Source organism: Prunus persica, chromosome G6 (genome assembly GCF_000346465.2).
Source record: "Prunus persica cultivar Lovell chromosome G6, Prunus_persica_NCBIv2, whole genome shotgun sequence".
In the NCBI taxonomy this organism is placed as follows: Eukaryota; Viridiplantae; Streptophyta; class Magnoliopsida; order Rosales; family Rosaceae; genus Prunus; species Prunus persica.
In genome coordinates, this window is record NC_034014.1 from 639,771 (window position 1) to 659,260 (window position 19,490).

General features: G+C 39.1%; 3 protein-coding genes, 1 long non-coding RNA gene and 1 pseudogene across 5 annotated transcripts; all 5 read left to right on the plus strand.

Moving 5' to 3' along the window:
- LOC18773450 (UDP-glucose iridoid glucosyltransferase) lies at window positions 711-4,670 on the plus strand. Its single transcript, XM_020565326.1, has 3 exons — window positions 711-1,049; window positions 2,844-3,411; window positions 3,576-4,670. The coding sequence occupies exons 2-3, from the start codon at window positions 2,937-2,939 to the stop codon at window positions 4,445-4,447; spliced, it is 1,347 nt and encodes a 448-aa protein (XP_020420915.1). The 5' UTR covers window positions 711-1,049; window positions 2,844-2,936; the 3' UTR covers window positions 4,448-4,670.
- On the plus strand, window positions 5,911-7,656 carry LOC18774856 (UDP-glycosyltransferase 76E2). Its single transcript, XM_007206473.2, has 2 exons — window positions 5,911-6,483; window positions 6,618-7,656. The coding sequence occupies exons 1-2, from the start codon at window positions 6,003-6,005 to the stop codon at window positions 7,490-7,492; spliced, it is 1,356 nt and encodes a 451-aa protein (XP_007206535.1). The 5' UTR covers window positions 5,911-6,002; the 3' UTR covers window positions 7,493-7,656.
- LOC18772182 lies at window positions 10,217-13,011 on the plus strand (annotated as a pseudogene).
- On the plus strand, window positions 13,413-15,264 carry LOC18773385 (UDP-glucose iridoid glucosyltransferase). The gene is made up of 2 exons (XM_007205125.2): window positions 13,413-14,014; window positions 14,149-15,264. Exons 1-2 carry the CDS (start codon window positions 13,534-13,536, stop codon window positions 15,018-15,020), a joined length of 1,353 nt encoding a protein of 450 aa, XP_007205187.1. The 5' UTR covers window positions 13,413-13,533; the 3' UTR covers window positions 15,021-15,264.
- Window positions 16,142-17,031, plus strand: LOC109949530. 2 transcript variants are annotated; one of them, XR_002271983.1, is made up of 3 exons: window positions 16,142-16,329; window positions 16,374-16,593; window positions 16,735-17,031. It is a non-coding gene; the product is annotated as an uncharacterized LOC109949530 (long non-coding RNA). The 2 variants fall into 2 exon arrangements; XR_002271982.1 differs by having other exon boundaries at window positions 16,143-16,329; window positions 16,781-17,031.

A 19,490-nucleotide genomic window follows, 5' to 3' on the forward strand; every position in this document is an offset into this window, starting at 1 on the left:
CACACACACATTCTGTTGACAGTAGCTTTTCTTTTTCTAACAATGAAAAATGTTGCACATTTGAATTCCACATCCCGTAGAAAAAAACCCAAAAACCAAAAACAAAATTTGTGTAAGTGTTGAGTAACAGAGTGTAAAATTTTTTTGTGGTTCTCAAAATCCGTGTGTCTTGTCACTTAACAGAAATTTGACACTGTTAACTTTATTTAAAAGTAATATAAGTTAAAAAATCACTCAAGTTGCTCAAATGTCAGAAGAATATAATAGAGACAAGATGAGCACGTGGTTTTTTATTTTTTATTTAAATACAAGCGATATAGTTTAAACTATAAGAGCGAGGGGAGTTTCTCACGCACATACTACTAAAGTGTTACCTGAGATCACTAGTTTGCACATCAAGGTTTTTTTTCCATTGAGGTAGACCCCGTTAGCACATGAATTTTAAGTATAGCACAAATGAACTCCTCAATAAAGTCCCATGGGAATTAGATTTCCTTACAAGAATTAAGAAAGTTGTTGACTATGAAAACGGCTATAATCTAGGGCAATCAATTGAGCCCAAAATGAAAAGCATTTTGGAAGGTAATAGTTTGAGTTTAACTTTAAATGATTTTCAAGTGGAAAGTGGAAAAATAGTTTTGGATTTTATGAATTTCCTAAGGCAAGATGAGTTTTCGTGCTAGATTTAAGCACCCATCCATATTAGACTCAACTGGTATGAGCTGATTAATTAAGTATCCTCCTATTGTGAGACTAAATGGAAGTGTGCCTCCTCTGTCCATATATATGCTTGATGCTGATATTGAGCTTTTAAATGGAAATTTGGCCTAGCTTTGACCTAAGTTCACATGATAATGATGGCCATGTCCGCTGGCAGGCGCCAAGAAGCTTGGTGAGGTTTCAATTACAGTGGCAGAATTCTTTGCTCTTCGGGATATTGGTTTAGCCTGTGCAGTTTCCAAAGGCTGGCGCTACATCATGGTCGAGGGTGACTCAAAACTGGTGATTGACTCAGTGAACAATCTCTGCTCAGTTCCTTGGTGCATTATGTAAGTCTTTACTAAACTTTTATACAATAATACTAACCTTGTTCAGCCATTGTAGCAGTAGAGTATCTTGATTTCGTCTAGAGAGTCTTCTACCCTATGCAGCACTTTAGTTTCTCTTTCTCTTAGATAGGGTGAGATCTGATTTGAGAGGGTGTTTGCTGCAAGGGGAGGGACCTCTATTTATATGTGCATCACTCACAAAGCTTTGCCTATCAAGAAGCGTTTGAGTGTCCTTTTTGCATTAGAATAGGTTTGTTTCAATCCATGTTATATTAGGAATCCTGATAATACTTGTGTTTAACTTTAATAAGATTTGTACAAGTATTATCTCATAAGGATTGAGTTCTATTTCCTGATCAAACCAAAACTCGAATCTTCTTGGGATTAGAAGATCATCTTTTATGGGCTGAGACAATAAATCGTCTTACACCTTACACAGTTGATTCAGGACGTGTTACACCTTGCTTCTTTCTGCGAAGAGATTAGATTTACTCATATTTTTAGGGAAGCTAATTCCGTAGCTGATGCTTTAGCATCTTTGGGGCAGTCTCCTTCTTTGCTTTAGGAATGTTGTCTCCCACTCTTTGTTGTTAACTCTTTCTATCTGGACCTCTTTGGGCCTGCGTGCCCAAGAGGGTCTAAACTATGTTAAGATTCTTTGTTTTCGCATAGAGAGCATTTGGGTTTGCTATAGGAATGAAAAATGTGTTACCATTCCCATTCCATTACATAAGAATTTGTCTAGAGTTAGTTTTGTTAGTATGTGATAATTCTGAGTAGCAAAACAATTCAGTTGAAAAATGTTACGGTGTGTTTAAATTTTTATTCATTTTTAATATAAATTTTTTTAGTACTTTCACTACATCTATACTAAAACCAACGTGCTGCACAAGTTTTTAAATATCAATTGACTATTAGATTTTTTTTGACCGATGAGAAGGGTGACTAGTAGCTCACAAACGAAACGACGGATATGCAAAAACATTTAATATTATGTACGTCTGTCCTCAACTGCAATAAAAAGTGCAGGGACCGCAGTCTTTATTGTTACAGGATTGACCCCATCCCGTATATACTTTACTAATGTATATCAAAATTTCTCATAACTATATTTGTAAAAAGCATTTAAAAATATCATCTTTTCTTTTATACTCAATTTAAAATTACCAGTTTCTATTAGTTGGAAAAGTAAGAAGAAGAAAGATAAAAAGTAGCCAACTTAATCTGACTCAATTGAAGCAAAAGCATATTAAGCAAACGTGTGAATTCATTTTAATTGTATTGGATACTGTTGAGTTAGCAGTTTGCTTAAAACTTCCAAAAGCCACTCTTATGCATTTGTATATGTATTTATCAGTGTGTAGTGAATGATATTCTAGTAGCAGCTTGGAACTTGAACTACAAGAAAACATGCCCTACCACTACTTGTATATAATCATGCGTCTATCTCTCTTATCACATATATAGTTGTATAATACAACTTATAGATACCTAAAAATTTCTCAGTTTCAATAACGTATCGTCATTTAATTTCTAAGACCTGTCGATTTAATTATGCTATAAATAAGAAATGGGCATCATGTAAGACTCAACATCTTTCTTTTCCACTCCTAAAAAAAACGTGTTCTTAATCCATGAAGATGTAACCAAACACAAGACCACATGAAGAGTGTCAGTCTTTATTGAGACAAGAAGTTCGGTTGAGAACTGCGACAAGGAATTTATGAAGAATAAAGAGAACTTTATTATTAATCTGGCTTACCTAACGTTATTTGCTTATTATGATCTGTGCAGCACCCGGGGACCATTCTATATTACATAGTCTCATAAGGTTGCATAGCTGCAAGCTATTTGAATCTGTGAAAGACGAGAGAGAGAGGGAGGGAGATGGAAAAGAAAACACAGAGCTGTAAAAGGTTGGTTTTAGTCCCATGTCCATACCAAGGCCATATAAATCCAATGCTTCAGCTTGGTACCTTCCTTCACTCAAAGGGTTTTTCGATCACAATTGTTCACACTCATTTCAACTCTCCCAACCCTTCAAACCACCCTGAATTCACCTTCCTTCCGATACCAGATGGCCTCACTGAACACGAAATTTTGTCTGGGAATTTAGTAGCTATTCTGTTGGCTCTTAATGCCAATTGCAAAGCAAGCTTCCAGCAATGCTTGACTCAACTGATGGAGCAAGAACCACAGAACAGCATTAGCATCATCTATGATGACATCATGTACTTCTCTGAAGCTGTGGCTAATTATCTGAACATTCCAAGCATCGTCTTACGCACTGTCAGCATTACCAATTTTATTGCCCGCAGCACTGTCCTACAACTTCTTTCGAAAGGTTCCTTTCCCTTCCCAGGTATGTACCCTTCTGTAAAACTCCAATGGTTAAGATTAATAGTACAGCTGATCTACCTCTCTGCAAATGACCGGGAAGAGGCTAATGCCTGAGTCATCTTACTTAATGTATGATGTTTATTTTTCTTACTTATACCTAATTAAGACCGCCACTATGGATCACAGAATCTATGTCACGGAACCCGGTTCCCGACCTTGATCCCCTCAGGTTCAAGGATCTTCCCATCTCCAACTTTGACACATATGAGAACTATTCAAAACTAGTAGTTAATTTACACAATGTCAGGACATCCTCAGCCGTCATTTGGAACACTGTGGACTGCCTTGAACAATCATCACTGGCACAGATCCAGCAACAATGTCAAGTTCCAATCTTCACCATAGGTCCTCTTCACAAGATTGCAACAGCAGCTTCAACTAGTTTACTAGAAGAGGACATGGGATGCATTGCGTGGCTTGACAAGCAATCCCACAACTCAGTTATCTATGTAAGCTTGGGAAGTGTAGCATCCATTAGTGAGAAAGAACTAGCTGAGATGGCTTGGGGGTTAGCTAAGAGCAAGCAACCTTTCCTGTGGGTGATCAGGCCCGGATCAATTTGTGGTTCTGATTGGATTGAGCTATTGCCTCAAGGTTTCATAGAAGCTATTGGAGAAAAAGGTTGCATTGTGAAATGGGCACCCCAGAGGCAAGTTCTGGCGCATGACGCGGTGGGTGGGTTTTGGAGCCATTGCGGCTGGAATTCAACGCTGGAAAGTTTATCAGAAGGGGTTCCGATGATATGTTGGCCGTGTTTTAGCGATCAGAAGGTGCATGCAAGGTATGTGAGCCAAGTATGTAAAATAGGGATACAACTGGAGAATGAATTAGAGAGGGGAGAGATAGAGAGAGCTGTTAGAAAACTTATGGTAGATGATGATGGGAAGGGAATCAGGGCGAGGGCCAAGGAATTGAAGGAGAAAATAGAAGTTAGTATGAAGGGTGGCTCTTCCTACCATTGCTTGAATGAGCTTGTGAAGCTTATAAGGTCATTTTGATTGGAACAACAAAGTGGTTTTGTCATCAACTAGGTCCTCTCTCATCAAATTGGTAGATGAAGGCTTCCTGGTTCCTGCATCTGCTGTAAATAAATTTTCATTCTAGTCCAAAGCGCATTAATAAGGATATTATGTATGATTCAAGGCTCTGGCCTGGCCAACCTGAGAATGTAATTTCTGTGGTCTTGCCCCAAAAAATGTAGAATAATGGGTTTTCATGGTTGCTTTGCTGCAGATTGGTCCCTATCTTTCTCACTTACAGAATGAAAGATTTGAAAGACAGCTGCGTGAGCCATTGGTAGGTACTAGGTACAGAAGTTTTTCTCAACACTACCAGTGTTAGAATTTAGTAGGTGTGTTGTGCGTATGCGACTCTGATACCACTTATTGGTTTATGTGTGAAGGAGTTTAAGACAACAAGACAATAGTTGAAACAAAATGATTTTATTAAATTGAGAAGAATAGTACATAACTTGATGTAGGCTAATTGGTCTCCTTAATTTTTTTGATTTATTAGCCATCACACTTGGTGTTAATTAGTTTTGGACTATTTGACCCTTCACTTAAATTGGTGAGCTTATTAGCTCTCAACATAGCTTTCTTTGGGTAGCTCTCGGCTCTCTTATAATTTGGGAGTTCTTTTATAGACATAATCCACCGCCATACCTTGGTCCACCGACTTAGGAAGTTAACCCCAGCCACATATGTGTGGCTTTCTCTAGATAATTCTCCAAGGTTGCATGTGGCTGCCGACTTCCCATCAAGCTATAGTACTTTCTTCAAGTTTCTAGATTTTTCTATACAAATGTGTATTAATTTCAACCAGACCTCGATGAATTGTGTGTCCCACTTGCATTAATGGCTGAAAATCACTAGCGCGACTGTACCAAGTGCTCTACATGTCTTTCAAAGAAGCATTCCCTTAATTAATTATGAGAAAATTGTTGCGTCTACCATAATATGTGAAAAATATATTTGTTAAATCTGAGACGACGAAGGTCATTAAGCCATGCAAAACAAACACACACCTAAACTAAACGAGCCTTACAATATTTGGTGGGTGATGTTGAATGTGTTCACTTGTTGGCCTAATTTCATTTATAGAGAATTACGATTAAGCGATGCAAAAGACGTAAATAGACGATCCGGGCTCATCAATCGTGAAAATAAAATTATTAACACAACATATTACATCAAGTCAGTTCTCTAAAACCAACCACAACCGGCCAATATACATTTTAATCATTAGAGATGGAAGTCCAATACGTGCATCCAAAGTTTGCTTAATTCATGAACTGCGTGCTGAGAACCACATGGTTATGTCCCTAACAATTTATGGAAAAAGACATTACTAATTGGCTCACCTAAATATTACTTACTGATATGGTCTCTGCAGGGAGGTCCACTCTCTATATATTCCATACTCAAGCTCCTATGAATTTCAAAAAGATTGTCAAGCAATATAAAGTTTCCATAGCTGCAAGCTATTGAGTGTCTGTGTGTGCGCGTGCACCCGGTTATCGGTGAGAAGGAAGAGGAAGAGGGAGGGAGGGAGATGGAAAAGAAAGCACAGAGTGGTCACAGGTTGGTCTTAGTCCCATGTCCATACCAAGGCCACATAAATCCTATGCTCCAGCTGGGCACCTTCCTTCACTCAAAGGGCTTTTCCATTTCAATTGTTCACACCCATTTCAACTCTCCAAACCCTTCAAACCACCCTGAATTCACCTTCTTTCCAATACCAGATGGCTTAACTGCTGATGAGATTTCATCTGGGAATGTAGTAGCTATTATGTTCACTATTAACGCCAATTGCAAAGCGAGTTTCAAACAATGCTTGACTGATAGAGTGACGGAACAGGAACCACAGAACAAAATCACCTGCATCATCTATGATGAATTTATGTACTTCTCTGAATCTGTGGCTAATGATCTAAACATTCCAAGAATCCTCTTACGCACACAAAGCGCTACCAATTTTATTGCTCGCAACACTCTAATACGACTTCATTCGAAAGGTTGCACTCCCTTCCCAGGTATGTGCCCTGTTTTCTCTTTTCTATTTTTCTTTCTGCAAACGAGGAAAGAGGCTAATGCCTGGGTCATTTTTCATAGACAATTGATGTTTATTTTTCTTACTTATAACTAAGACTATATCTCCGGATCACAGATTCTATGTCACTGAACTTGGTGCCCGAGCTTCATCCCCTCAGGTTCAAGGATCTGCCCATCTCCATTTTCGACACACTTGAAAACGTTTTGAAACTAATGGCAAATGGACACGATGTTAGGACATCCTCAGCCATCATTTGGAACACCCTGGACTGCCTTGAGCAATCATCACTAGCACAGATCCAGCAACAATGCCAAGTTCCAATCTTCTCCATAGGTCCCCTTCACAAGATTGCAACAGCAGCCTCCAGTAGTAGTTTACTAGAAGAAGACACGAGCTGCATTGCGTGGCTTGACAAACAATCCCATAACTCAGTTATCTATGTAAGCTTGGGGAGCTTAGCATTCATAAGTGAGAAGGAGCTATTCGAAATGGCTTGGGGATTAATTAACAGCAGGCAACCTTTTTTGTGGGTGATCAGGCCTGGATCAGTTTGTGATTCTGATGGGATTGAGCAACTGCCTCAAGGTTTCTCAGAAGCCGTTGGAGAAAGAGGTTGCATTGTGACATGGGCACCCCAGATGGAAGTCTTGGCTCATGGCGCAGTGGGCGGGTTTTGGAGCCATTGTGGTTGGAACTCAACCCTGGAAAGTATGTCTGAAGGGGTTCCAATGTTATGCAGGCCGTGCTCTAGCGATCAGAAGGTGAATGCAAGGTATGTGAGCCAAGAATGGAAAATAGGGTTACAATTGGAGAATGAATTAGAGAGAGGAGAGATAGAGCGAGCTGTTAAAAAACTTATGGTAGATGATGATGGGAAGGGAATGCGGGTGAGGGCCAAGGATTTGAAAGAGAAAATAGAAGTTAGTATGAAGGGTGGCTCTTCCTACCATTGCTTGAATGAGCTTGTGGAGCTTATAAGGTCATTTTAATTACAAGAAGTGTGTGTGTGTGTGTGTGTGTTTTGTTTTTCAACTAAGTCCTTTGTCATCAGATTGATAGTTGAGGCTTCTTGCATCTAATGTGAACAAACTTCTGTTTGTTAGTACAATCAATCCAGATTTTACATTTCAAAATGGTTGAAGCAACAATATGAAGCTGTTCCAACTTTCTCAGACAATCATTCCTCTAAACTTCTCTATTTTCGTTGATCACCACTACCAACAAAGGAGGGTGAAGAGGTTCTGTTATAGTACAAAACCAGGGCACCAAGATTTGCACTTTTATTTAGTTTAGGGTATGTTTAAGAAATTAGATATTTTTCATCTTTCTGAATATGGTATTGACCCTTTTCTTGTGAAATAAGGTTCTATGTTCTCTGGTTCTCATACCTAACTTTGACTCAAACCTTAAGACCCCTGATACTTGGAACATATCCGAGTGCAGATTCTATGATGCTAGTACAAGAACTTCAACCACTCAAATTTGAAGCCTACCCATCACCAATTTCAAAGATTTGGATGTCTTACTGGAGCAACTGATAACGAAAGCCCACCATTTAAGCCCAAACAAGTGCCTTTTTATTCTCCTAGCCTGAAGCTGACATCTTGGGCTTCTTGCTTGTCACACAAGTCATGTTATGTTTCATAAGTCCCAAATAGTTGCTTTTACGCTAGAACATCCTACATCATATCAACGACCTTGAATGATGAAAGACCTGCCCTATTCTCAGTTGTATATAATTATGTGTCTATCTCTCTTATCACATGGTTGTCACTTAAAAATCTCTAATTTTGAACAACATGTCATTTAATTTCTTAGCGTTGTTGATTTCAATATGCTATAAATAAGAGATGGATATCGTGTGAGAGTCAACATCTTTCTTTCCACTCCTAAAAATGGCATGTACCTTTTGAAATAAGATTTTCTGCTTCAATTCTGGTGCTGGTATTGTTCTTATGACCAGAACGACCTTATCTTGATATTTAGGATTAATTTAGGATTTCTTTAGACACTTAAGATTATTTATATTGAAAAGATAATTAGAAGGATGACCAAGTATGAGAGAAAATATATAGTCGATATTTATTTATTGTTGCTCTTGTATTTATCACATCTTGCCTGTTTCACTACAAAATGCTCGTATACATAAGTAATGGACACCTTGTAAGAGCCAAAATCTTTTTTTCCAATTTAAAAAACCACATTTGACATGGCGCAGGTGAAATAAATAAGATCATCTGTTTATCTATTGCATGTTGACGTTGGTACTGTGCTTATGACCATAATAATTTCATTATAGAGATTTACAATTAAGCATACGGTTTAGGAAAACATTACATCAATAGTGCAATCAAACGAAAGTTCAAAGGAAAAAATCCTAGCCGCTTTCTCCATTTGTGAGTTTCAAAGGAAAAACTTCATAGAAGGAGGGGAGGAAGAAGCGTCATGTGCCTCTCCTCCTCCTCCACTCTTCTCGTTTTTTCCTTTTGAGTTAGTGAATAAGTCCACTAGGGCGTGTTGAATAAGAAGCTCCTTGTGGTGATTCTTCTGAGCCATGCTCAGATGAAGTTCCCCAATCACCCCTTTTAGGTTATATTCTCAATTAAATCCTTCTCTCAAAACATGCTCTCTAACATTGCTCATATTCTCTTTTGGTTCTACATCGTCTTTGACGGAGGGTTCTTGTTTTCGTTTATTTGTTCGCTATTATGCGAAGGTAGGTCACTGGAAATCATATTTTCCCCATATCTGCTACGGATGCGGTGGTGGGTGTGGCCGCCACAGTGCTTCTTCAGGTGGTGGTAGTTTAGGGTTCATTTAGGGACATGTGTTGCTTTAAGGTTTTGGTCATGTTGGGTTTGTAGACTTTGTTTGGGTTTATGGTTAATTGTGGTGATGTGAGCTAGTATTTTAGTGCGGCTTTTGTCCACTATAGTTTTGTTTTTCACATGTTAGTTTGTTGACCTCTTGGGATTGGTACTTCAAATTTCATGTTGATGTCTTTAATTGTACTATTGAAGTTTATCTAATAAAGTTTATCTTTGATATTTAAAAAAAAAAAAAAAAAAGTTCAAAACGGCGTACCAATGCAAAAGATGTAAATAGACGACTTGAGCTCATCAATCATGAAAATAAAATTATTAACACAACATATTACTGATGACTGTATTGTCCAGGTCAGCTCAATTTGTTAGAATAGCATATGGAGGTCACGTGCTCTTGTTAGTATTGTTAAGCTGAGTTTACTTTAAGCTCTAAGCTTTCCGTTATGTATATAAGCTGAGTTTTACGTTGTATAATCGATTTATTAAGCAAAATTAATACAAAACTTTCTGAGATTTCTCTGCTTTCTTCTTCAATCTTCTCTTCTGTAATCAATTACATAAAGTCAGTTCTTAATTCGGGAGATACGTGCAGCCAAAGTTTGCTTAATTCATGAAATGCGTGCTGAGAGAACCACATGCTTATTTTCCCTAACAATTTATGGAAGAAGACATTACTAATTGGCACCTAAATATTATTTACTGAATATGGTCTCTGCAGGGAGGACCACTCTATATATTAGATACTCCAGCTCCAATGAATTTCAAGGAGGTAAGCCAAGCAATATAAAGTTTCCATAGCCACAAGCTATTGAGTGTGTGTGTGCGTGCGTGCGTGCGCCTGTGCACTCATATCAGTGAGAGAGGAGCAAGAAAGAGGGAGGGAGGGAGATGGAAAAGAATGCACAGAGTGGTCACAGGTTGGTCTTAGTCCCATGTCCATTCCAAGGCCACATATACCCTATGCTTAAGCTGGCAACCTTCCTTCACTCATTTCCATTGTTCACACCCATTTCAACTCTCCAAACCCTTCAAACACCCTGAATTCACTTTTTTTCCAATTCCGGATGGCTTAACTTCTGATGAGATTTCATCTGGGAATACACTAGCTATTCTGTCTGCCCTTAACGCCAACTGCAAAGCGAGTTTTTTGAACAATGCTTGATCGATAGAGTGATTGAACAAGAACCGCAGAACAAAATCATCTGCATCATCTATGATGGAATTATGTACTTCTCTGAATCTGTGGCAAATTATCTGAACATTCCAAGCATCCTCTTGCGCACACAAAGCGCTATCAATTTTATTGCTCTCAACCCCCTCCTACGACTTCATTCAAAAGGTCACACTCCATTCCGAGGTATGTGTGCCCTGTTTCCTCCTTTCTATATGTTTCTTCTGCAAATGAGGGAAGAGGCTAATGCCTGATTTGTTTGCTTAGTGTATGATGTTTATTTTTCTTACTTGTAACTAAGACCACAACTCTGGATCACAGAATCTATGTCACTGAACCGGGTGCCCGAGCTTCATCCCCTCAGGTTCAAGGATCTGCCCACCTCCATTTTCGAAACACTTGAAAAACTATTTGAAACTAGTTGCTAATTTACAAAAAGTTAGGACATCCTCAGCGGTCATTTGGAACACCATGGACTGCCTTGAACAATCATCACTGGCACGGATCCAGAAAGAATTTCAAGTTCCAATCTTCACCGTAGGTCCTCTTCACAAGATTGCAACAGCGGCCTCAAGTAGTTTACTAGAAGAAGACACAGGCTGCATTGTGTGGCTTGACAAGCAATCCCACAACTCAGTTATCTATGTAAGCTTGGGGAGTCTAGCATCCATCTGCTAGAAAGAACTAGCCGAAATGGCTTGGGGCTTAGCTAACAGCAAGCAACCTTTCTTGTGGGTGATCAGGCCCGGATCAATTTGTGGTTCAGATTGGATTGAACTACTGCCTCAAGAATTCATAGAAGCTGTTGGAGAAAGAGGTTGCATTCTTAAATGGGCACCCCAGATGGATTTTGGGGCATTGTGGGAGCAAATTTCCCCACAAGAATATTCAGTTCGGAAAATTCTCCTTTCTTCTTCGCCGCCTCTTTCTCCCTGCAAAATAGAACAAATAAGAGGACCATACTCGGGGGGTGTTGGCCAAAAGCCCTCCGATGCCTAAGTCAGTTCAATCGATCCGTAGAGAAACGATAGCTAAAATAGGGTACGGGATGTGTTTATAATATAAATCGGGCGGCTGGAGCCTTGTGTAAAAGAGAGAGAAAAGAGGTGGCTAGGGTTTGAGAGGAATTTTCTGTAGAGATTTTAGTAGTAGTTCTGACGTACCTCAACCCTTGTGTGTGGCTATGCTTTTATAGTGGTCTCGGAGGTTAGGGTTTCAGAGGAATAATTCTGTAGATGGAAGGGAATTATTCCTCCCCTTTTTTGTCACATCCCGGGATCGGCTCCGCCGTAGCACGATATTGTCCGCTTTGGGCCCTCCTCTCTGCCCGCACGGTTTTGTTTTTGGGAGCTCACGAGCAACTTCCCAGTGGGTCACCCATTCTGGGATTGCTCTAGCCCCCAACTCGCTTAACTTCGGAGTTCCTACGACTCCGAATCCAGTGAGCTCCCAAAAAGGCTCGTGCTAGATGGATGCGGGCGGGCACATAAAAGGCACATCACCCTCTCTCCGTTGGTTGATGTGGGATCTTACAATCCACCCCCCCTAAGGGCCCGACGTCCTCGTCGGCACACTCGCACCACACGGCAGAGTGGCTCTGATACCAAATTGTCACATCCCGGGATCGGCTCCGCCGTAGCACGATATTGTCCGCTTTGGGCCCCCCTCTCTGCCCGCACGGTTTTGTTTTTGGGAGCTCACGAGCAATTTCCCAGTGGGTCACCCATCCTGGGATTGCTCTAGCCCCCAACTCGCTTAACTTCGGAATTCGTACGACTCCGAATCCAGTGAGCTCCTAAAAGGCCTCGTGCTAGATGGATGCGGGCGTGCACATATAAGGCACATCACCCTCTCTCTGTTGGTTGATGTGGGATCTTACATTTTTGGAATTGATTTGATTAATTAGGGATTTGATTTATTAGGGTAAATCAAATTCCTAATTGTGGTAGGTACCAAATCAAATCTTGATTCAATTAGGTAACTCCTCATTTAATTGGGGATCGTGGTAATTAACCAAATCAATTCTCAACCTAATTAGGTAACGTTCAATTTAATTGGGTAATTCCCAATTAAATTGAGTAACTTCCAATTAGGTTGATTAATTCCCAATTAGGTCAAATAATCCCCAAATGGTAGGAATTATTTGACCTAGAGTTTGATTTAATTAGGTTCCCACAGGCATGATGCGGTGGGCGGGTTTTGGAGCCATTGCGGTTGGAACTCAACCCGGGAATGTTTATCAGAAAGGGTTCCGATGATATGCAGGCCATGCTCTGGCGATCAGAAGGTGCAGGCAAGGTATGTGAGCCAAGTATGGAAAGTAGGGTTGCTATTGGAGAATGAATTAGAGAGGGGAGAGATAGAGAGAGCTGTTAGAAAACTTATGGTAGATGATGATGGGAAGGGAATGAGGGTAAGGGCCAGGGAGTTGGAGAAAATAGAAGTTAGTATGAAGGGTGGCTCTACCTACCATTCCTTGAATGAGCTTGTGGAGCTTATAAGGTCATTTTAATTACAGCTGTGGTTTTTTCTCAACTAAAAGTCCTTTCTAGAACGAACTCACACAATCATTACAGTATTTGGTGGGAGATGTTGAATGCTCATATGGCGAGTAGGCCTTCTATTCTGACAAATAAGTAATGGACATCATGTAAGAGTCAAAATCTTTCTATCAAATTTCAAAACCCGTGTGGCATTTCCCTTATGAAATAAATAAGATCATCTGTTTATCGGTTCATGTACCAGACACAACAACCAGCCAATATACTTTTCAATATTAATTCATGAACTGCAGCAGCCAGCTGTGCTGAGAACTACAAGCTTACGTTCCAAACAAATGGAAAAAGACAAACTTATTATTAATTAGCTTATCTAAATATTATCTGCTTCTATATATTACATACTCAAGCCCCAATGAATTTCAAGGAGACAGTCAAGCAATATAAAGCTTCCATAGCCGCAAGCTATTGAGTGTCTTTGTGCGTGTGTGTGCGTTCTTATCGGTGAGACAGAAGATGAAGAGGGAGGGAGGGAGATGGAAAAGAAATCACAGAGTGGTCAACTGTTGGTCTTAGTTCCATGCCCATACCAAGGCCACATAAACCCTATGCTTAAGCTGGGTACCTTCCTTCACTCAAAGGGCTTTTCCATTTCAATTGTTCACACCCATTTCAACTCTCCAAACCCTTCAAACCACCCCGAATTCACCTTCTTTCCAATACCAGATGGCTTAACTGCTGATGAGATTTCATCTGGGAATGTAGTAGCTATTGTGTTTGCTGTTAACGCCAATTGCAAAGCGAGTTTCAAACACTGCTTGACTGATAGAGTGACGGAACACGAACCGCAGAACAAAATCACCAGTATCATCTATGATGAACTTATGTACTTCTCTGAATCTGTGGCTAATGATCTAAACATTCCAAGAATCCTCTTACACACGCAAAGTGCAACCAATTTTATTGCTCGCAATGCTGTAATACGACTTCATTCGAAAGGTTGCACTCCCTTCCCAGGTATGTGCCCTGTTTCCTCCTTTCTATGTTACTTTCTGCAAACGAAGAAAGAGGCTAATGCCCGAGCCATTTTTCTTCAGAGTATGATGTTTATTTTTCTTACTTATAACTAAGACTATAACTCCGGATCACAGAATCTATGTTAGCGAACTCGGTGGACGAGCTTCATCCCCTCCGGTTTAAGGATCTGCCCATTACCATTTTCGACACACTTGAAAACTATTCGAAACTATTGGCTATTGCCAACAATGTTAGGACATCCTCAGCCATCATTTGGAACACCCTGGACTGCCTTGAACAATCATCACTAGCAAAGGTCCAGCAACAATGTCAAGTTCCAATCTTCTCCATAGGTCCTCTTCACAAGATTGCAACAGTAGCCTCCAGTAGTTTACTAGAAGAAGACACAGGCTGTGTTGCGTGGCTTGACAAACAATCCCATAACTCAGTTATCTATGTAAGCTTGGGGAGTCTAGCATCCATCAGTGAGAAAGAACTAGCCGAAATGGCTTGGGGATTAATTAACAGCAGGCAACCTTTTTTGTGGGTGATTAGGCCCGGATCAATTTGTGGTTCTGATTGGATCGAGCTACTGCCTCAAGGTTTCCTAGAAGCTGTTGGAGAAAGAAGTTGCATCGTGAAATGGGCACCCCAGATGGAAGTCTTGGCACATGGCGCAGTGGGCGGGTTCTGGAGCCATTGTGGTTGGAACTCAACCCTGGAAAGTATATCTGAAGGCGTTCCGATGTTATGCAGGCCGTGCTTTAGTGATCAGAAGGTGAATGCAAGGTATGTAAGCGAAGTATGGAAAATAGGGATACAATTGGAGAATGAATTAGAGAGGGGAGAGATAGAGAGAGCTGTTAGGAAACTTCTGGTAGATGATGATGGGAAGGGAATGAGGGTGAGGGCCAAGGAGTTGAAGGAGAAAATAGAAGTTAGTATGAAGGGTGGCTCTACCGACCATTTCTTGAATGAGCTTGTGGAGGTTATAAAGTCATTTTAATTGGAACAAGAAGTGTTTTTTTTTCTCTCAACTAAGTGATTTCTGGAACGGACTCGCACAATCATTCCCTCCCCCTTAACCATCCTTACAATATTTGGCGGGAGATGTTAAATGCTAGGCCTCTTTGTATTCTGATAAATAAGTAATGGACATCATGTAAGAGTCAAAATATTTTTTCCAATTTCAAAACAACAGGGGACATGTCTCTAGTCAAATAAATAAGATCATCTGGTTATCTGTTCATGTTGATGTTCTTACCGCCCTTTTGACCATCACCATTTGATTTATGAAGGTTGACTATTAAGCATAGGGTTTAGGGTGTAGAATTATATCAAAAGTATAATTAAAGGAAAGTTCAAGACGACACGGTTTACCAATACAGAAGAAAGTAAATAGAGGATGCTGGCTCATCTTGAACTTAATAAAAAATAATGAAAATAAAATTATTAACATAAAGAAATATAGTATCATGTTACTGCGAGTCATCAATTGTTTACTGAAAGAGGATGAGTAGGACTTATTCCTTGAAGATGCAGCCATGTTTCCTCTCCTAAAACTACGTACCCACAACTAGACAATATACTTTTCAATCTTAGAGATGAGTATCCAAAGTTTACTTATTTCTTTAAACGCAATACCCAGCTGTCCTGAGAACCACATGCTTCTGTCCCAAACAATTTATGGAAAAAAGGCAAACTTATTATTAATTGACATACTCAAGCTCCAACGAATTTCAAGTTCCATAGCCAGAAGCTGTTGAGAGTGCAGTGTGTGCACCTGCGTATCTGTTGTATTAATAATTGGCACAAATTAATGTGCTAATTATCCAATTAAAAATACCTGCAAGTGCACAAATTTATTGAGGTGTAGATTTGCAAGTACTGGGGTCGATCCCACGAACAGAGGCGAAGCTAGAATTATAAAGTTGAGGGGCCGAAATAGAAAATACAAGTATATAAAATACCTAAGTATTCAATAATTACATATTTAGAGCTAAATGTTTCTAATTGAGTCATGTCTAATTTGTTTTAGAGGAAATTTTAACTTAAATTATAAGTTGTTTATTACAAATTATATATATTATATATATAATAGAGGAGGGATAAAAATATACAAAATTAGTGAAACACCCATTCCTAGACATGAAACTATAAATATACCCTACGTAATTTAAAACATAGAAACACACCCAAAATAAACCCAAAAATCAACAATTGTATATTTTTTAATTTAATTAATAAGATGAAATATCTTTATTACCCTTTTTAGCATTAAGTTAGTTTTGGATCTCGTTTGAAGCCTCCCTCAGGTTTGAAGCATCAAGCCCTCCCTCAGTTTTGAAGCCTCCCTCAGGTTTGAAGCATCAAGCCCTCCCTCAGTTTTGAAGCCTTAAGCCCCTCTCCTGCTTCAAACCACCATCTCTCCTCTGTTATCTCCCTTCTTCCCTCTCTTTGCCTTCAAAGTAAACCAAACAGTCTCAAAGCCATGGACCAACACAAGACCGACGACAATCTCCGTTACGTAGGTGGCCTCACACGTGTTCTCGCCGCCGATGCCTCCATTTCCTTTGCAGGTTTGTTCCATCTGCTTCAATTCGTTATTTTCATTTTGATTTTTGCTTAATTTACTTGAATTTCTACTTGATTTCTCTTTCGCATGCACCAACCCCGACGGATCGCCGATTTCCACCGACGATATATTCCAAAATGGCCAGATCTGTCTTGTGTTCCTGATTTTCAACCTGGATCTCTTCTTCGCAGATGCCGACGACGATGATTTTTCCATAGCCAAAGGGGCTGCCGCTTCCTCTTCCTCTCTGCGGCCGCCATTGAAGAAGCTCTTCTTTGAAGAGCGGAATACGCCGAACTCGGCAATGTCGTTTTAGAACTCAGAAGGTGGACTCAGGTCCTGATCCATGAGAGCAACCAGCTTCTGAGTTTGATCATCAACACCTTTTACAATTTGTTATGTAAGTTGATTTGTAATGTACAATTTGTTATCTGTAAGTCGTATGAGCAGTTGTTAACTTCCAGTAAGTGGTATGAACAGCTATTATATTGTTCATACCCTGCAACTGAGTTAATTTATATAACATAGTATTAACAGTGTACTTCTATGACATAGTATTAACAGATTTTCAGTAACAAAGCACGCTCTATATTTTGCTCTATATATGGTTGTGCACTTGAAGTTTATGATATGCAAAATGTGATTTTTACTAGGACAATAGTTCTATGACATAGTATTAACAATGTACTTCTGTGACATAGTATTAACAGTGTACTTGTTTTTTCCTTGTAAAGGTATTTTCTTTTGCCTTTGTGATTGTATCTGGTGAAACTATGGACAATTGGAGGTGGCAGCAAAGGATATCGAATCTCTTGTTAGGGTTTTTTGGATTTTTTGAATGAAATGGTATTTACAATGTTTTTGTATGAAATTGTATTAAGAATGTTTTTCTATGAAATTGTATTAACAATATACTTCTATAGCATGGTATTAGCAATGCACTTTTATGACATGTTATTAACAATGTACTTTTATGACATGGTATTAACAATGTACTTCTATGATATGGTTTGCAGAGGTTTGATGGAGAATGAAGGGTCGTGGGGACAGACCCTTGGTTTTCGTGATTTTTTATTTTATTTTATATTAAGTTTGGGTTTTTTCAAAAAAAATCTAATTTGGGCTTGCTGAGCTTGTTTTGGATTCTTTTGGGAATTTTGTGTTGGGCTTATTTTAAGTTAATTAATGGCAGAGATGTAATTTATAGGAACTTCAATACTAATTTTATATGTAGTAAATGGTTTTTGGGTGTGTTTCTAAAGTGCATTCTATGTAGGGTTTTTTTATAATTACAGCCCCTATTTTGGGTATATTACTAAAGCTCCCATAAAAATATGGGGGGACCAGGGCCACTCAAGGTCTAGGAGTGGCTCTGCCACTGCCCACGAGGAACTATCGGCTTACTAAAAGTTCTAGTTTGAGTATTTAAAGAACACTTATTTAACACAACACACAGGTAAAATGCAAATTGGAAGCTAAGAGCGAATAAAGAATAGTAAAAGAAATGAAACAAAACAAGAAACCAAAGATAGACACAAACAACAATTTCTATCACCCTTTTATCACTTTTCTATTACCACTGTATCACTTCTTTGTCATATGTTTATCACCTAGTGAACAGTAACGACCAGTGGCATAAATAGTAACAACCGATCGTTTTGAAACAGATTGTGACCTGAAAACCAAAATGGAAGGCGACCGGTAACATGAACAGTGAAGGCCGATCTTTTTGAAGCAGAGTATGTGCTATGTTTTCATCTTTGACCTCTGTCCAATTTTTGACCTATAACTTTTATCCAAATTTTATATTCTTCATATGGTTGGATTCAGCACAGAAAAAGGAAGAACTCATTGCAGACCAAATGTCATAAACAATTACGGAAGTGAGAATTCAATGGGGAAAACACACAACTTTTCAAACACACACACACGAAATTTTGGGGGGGGGGGGGGGGGGGGAGGGGAGTGTGGGGAGGAAGATGGGTGTTAATTCAAGTGACCTAATTCTAATGCTTGAATGTAACCACACGCTAATTATAACAAGATTGACAAAGATGAATACCGAAGTGTGACTTGAAATGTGAAAAACACTAGGGTTTTTGGAATCCACTCTAAACAATCATACTCACGTTCATGGACACTCAAGTAATGAACTCTAAATATGTTGATGAAGATGTTCGCAATGATTCTCTCTAATATAAGTAGACTGCGGGGCTAGTGCTATAATACTTGTGCCTTCTCTATAATCAATCTAGGTGTACTTAGTACTTCGATTTAATTACTTGAAAAACCCATTAAGTTCAAAGAGAATATGAATATCACAAGAACCCTAATAGTATGATGTTTACATTAGGCATTCAAGAAACCAATTCACATAGATGATTCTTACTTCATCCATTTGTTGCTTAGGAAAACATGAGGGTACATATAATCCCAACAATCTCAAGAAGCATGCTTTTAAAGGTGATCAATCAAAGAAAAACATACATCAATGATAGATTATTTTAGTGAATGGGAATTCATTAACAATATCTGGAAATTCATAAACTCAAGCATCAAAACAATAGAGTAATCATGTTTAGGGCTTCAACCTAAACCCTAGCTATGGAGTTTATTTCCTCATACTTATTTCAAACATAAATTTGAAATATAACTAGAAAGAGTTGACAGATTTTGTGAAAGTGATGGAAGCTCAAGGTCTTCAATGGTGGACGATGTTCTTCTCCCTCTTGCTTGGTTGCACCTTGTCTCCTCTCCAGCTCCAATCTCTAATCTCTGCTCAATCTCATAAAAATGTCGAATGATTCAATGAATGGCTGATGCCTTCCCTTTTGCTTCTTCTCTCTCCTACTTTCCAGCTCACAACTCAATATTAAACTCCACTACCTTTTGCTAAAACCT

What these genes read in the sequence shown, in the direction of transcription:
- LOC18774856 (XM_007206473.2), top strand. Translation starts at nt 6,003, where the DNA reads ATGGAAAAGAAAGCACAGAGTGGTCACAGGTTGGTCTTAGTCCCATGT. An exon ending in AGGTTGCACTCCCTTCCCAG is followed by an intron (nt 6,484 to 6,617) that starts GTATGTGCCCTG and finishes TCCGGATCACAG; the next exon opens with ATTCTATGTCACTGAACTTG.
- LOC18773450 (XM_020565326.1), top strand. Translation starts at nt 2,937, where the DNA reads ATGGAAAAGAAAACACAGAGCTGTAAAAGGTTGGTTTTAGTCCCATGT. An exon ending in AGGTTCCTTTCCCTTCCCAG is followed by an intron (nt 3,412 to 3,575) that starts GTATGTACCCTT and finishes TATGGATCACAG; the next exon opens with AATCTATGTCACGGAACCCG.
- LOC18773385 (XM_007205125.2), top strand. Translation starts at nt 13,534, where the DNA reads ATGGAAAAGAAATCACAGAGTGGTCAACTGTTGGTCTTAGTTCCATGC. An exon ending in AGGTTGCACTCCCTTCCCAG is followed by an intron (nt 14,015 to 14,148) that starts GTATGTGCCCTG and finishes TCCGGATCACAG; the next exon opens with AATCTATGTTAGCGAACTCG.